General features: G+C 42.6%; 1 protein-coding gene across 3 annotated transcripts in view; it reads left to right on the top strand.

Annotated features, from left to right (window-relative positions):
• ASMTL (acetylserotonin O-methyltransferase-like) overlaps window positions 1–1,879 on the top strand; it is an 86,872-nt gene that overhangs the window by 46,051 nt on the left and 38,942 nt on the right. For all 3 annotated transcript variants that reach the window (XM_019524208.1, XM_019524207.1, XM_019524206.1), the window contains exon 7: window positions 283–709. In XM_019524208.1, coding sequence (XP_019379753.1) covers window positions 283–709 — 427 coding nt within the window. The remainder of the gene's footprint in view (window positions 1–282; window positions 710–1,879) is intronic.

Here is a 1,879-nt window from a genome sequence, read left to right as displayed (position 1 = left end):
TTTTAGATGTTGATACTTTCTGTACTTGAACTGTTGGGGCTGTAGTGATTTAGAGCACAGTATTTCTCTTGCAACTCAAAAGCTGAAATGTTGAAGTTTGACCTTCTTCCAGGTTGGTTTAATTCATCCTTAGTGTTAACTTGATGGTTCAAACAATGCAAAGTTCTGCTATTTCTCTTGTGAGGGTGTGTTTACAAACTGAGATCTGTGACTGATACTGTCAGTTACTGCTAGCCTTCATTCTAACTGTTATCATGACTGCATTTTTTTTTTTTCTGCCAGGGACAAAGCTGGAGGCTATGGAATCCAAGCCCTTGGTGGAATGTTAGTGGAATATGTTCACGGAGATTTTTTAAATGTGGTGGGATTTCCTCTGAATCACTTCTGCAAAAAGTTAGTAGAGTTGTATTATCCACCTCCCAAACATACTATACATCGTATAAAGCATGACTCTATCCCGTCTGTAGAGACTTTTGAGAACCTAAGTGATGAGGAGAATGATTCTTCAAGTCCCATACAATATAAAGGTGCTATCAAATTGGACAGAAATAAAACGCATTCTTCAGGAGGTGTTTGCAGCCCTGGAAGCAGTAATATCATCAAACCTAATTGCATGGTGCCTGTAGAAAATCAGAATGGAGTGATGGAAAATCCAGATAAATTCCCATCTAAAATTTTAGAACTTCTGGATGGATTTAGAGCTTCAAAGGTAAACAAGTCTGATGTACTGTTTTTAGCATTAAAATATTAATTCATATTACTAACTTTTAATACATATATAGGTTCTAACAATAAAAGCTGTGGAAACTACTAAATGGCATGTGAAACGGGCCTTTCAAAAATAAAAAATTGGCAAATACCCTGGCATATTAGGCCAGCTCCCTGATATGCCTATGTGTATGTTGCTCTATCTACACCAGTGTCACAGGCTGTAGTATTTGTATTTACATAGTGCACATTCCAGTGGGAAGCTGTTTAATACAATTAAGTCCTGAGGCCCCTCCTGTGTGCATCTGATCCAGCAGGCAAAAGACATATTATGCAGAGAGATGCTGAGGGGCATCTTAAAGTGCCTATAGGGAATGTGGCTACACTCTGTCTCTCTGCATTAAACTTAGTACTTCCAGGCATTTTATATATAGCTTTGGGAGTGCCGGGGGGGCTTTAATTACAGCGGCTCCAACAGCCGTTCTAAAGCTCCCAGAGCATCTCGTATATCAGAGTCCCTGTGCTCCAAAATGGTGAGGTTTAGAGGAATCGCCCCTGCCACCATTTTGAAACATGGGGATGATGATACAGGAGGATGCTGGAGCATGGTAATTGCCACACTCCAGCACACTCAATTAATCAAGTTGGCTCTGACACACTGGAATTCCAGCGTGTTGGAGCGGCCTCCCAGCTAATGTATAGGCACCCTCCATTGTGAGGTACTAGGAAAAGGCACATTAGCCTGTCTTAATGCACATTAACTGAAGAGCATGCTCCTATATGCATGCAGGAAGTCTGTTCTGATGTGCTGTAATTGCAGCACATCAGAGCAGACTCAACTGAGTTTGGAGCATGGTAACTCTTTGAGAAGATCCTCGAGGAGCACATCTGTGATGGGCCGGCTTCAGGGATGATGCTCAAGGGCAACCAGCATGGTTTCATTAGGGGCAGGTCATGTCAGACCAACCTGATTGCCTTTTATGATCAGGTCACAAAGGCAATGGATGCAGGTGTTGCCATGGACGTAGTCTTTCTAGACTTCAGCAAGGCCTTTGACACCATCTCCCACCCCATCCTCTTTTTTTAAATAGGCGACTGTGGCATTGATGCCTACACAGTCAGATGGATTGCAGATTGGCTGAAGGGTCGTACTCAGAGGGTGGTGGTGGAC

Source organism: Gavialis gangeticus, unplaced genomic scaffold, assembly GCF_001723915.1.
Source record: "Gavialis gangeticus isolate Ggan-Ray unplaced genomic scaffold, GavGan_comp1, whole genome shotgun sequence".
Taxonomy (NCBI): Eukaryota; Metazoa; Chordata; order Crocodylia; family Gavialidae; genus Gavialis; species Gavialis gangeticus.
The sequence above is the reverse complement of the archived record's forward strand: the minus strand, read 5'-3'. Positions and strand labels throughout refer to the sequence as shown.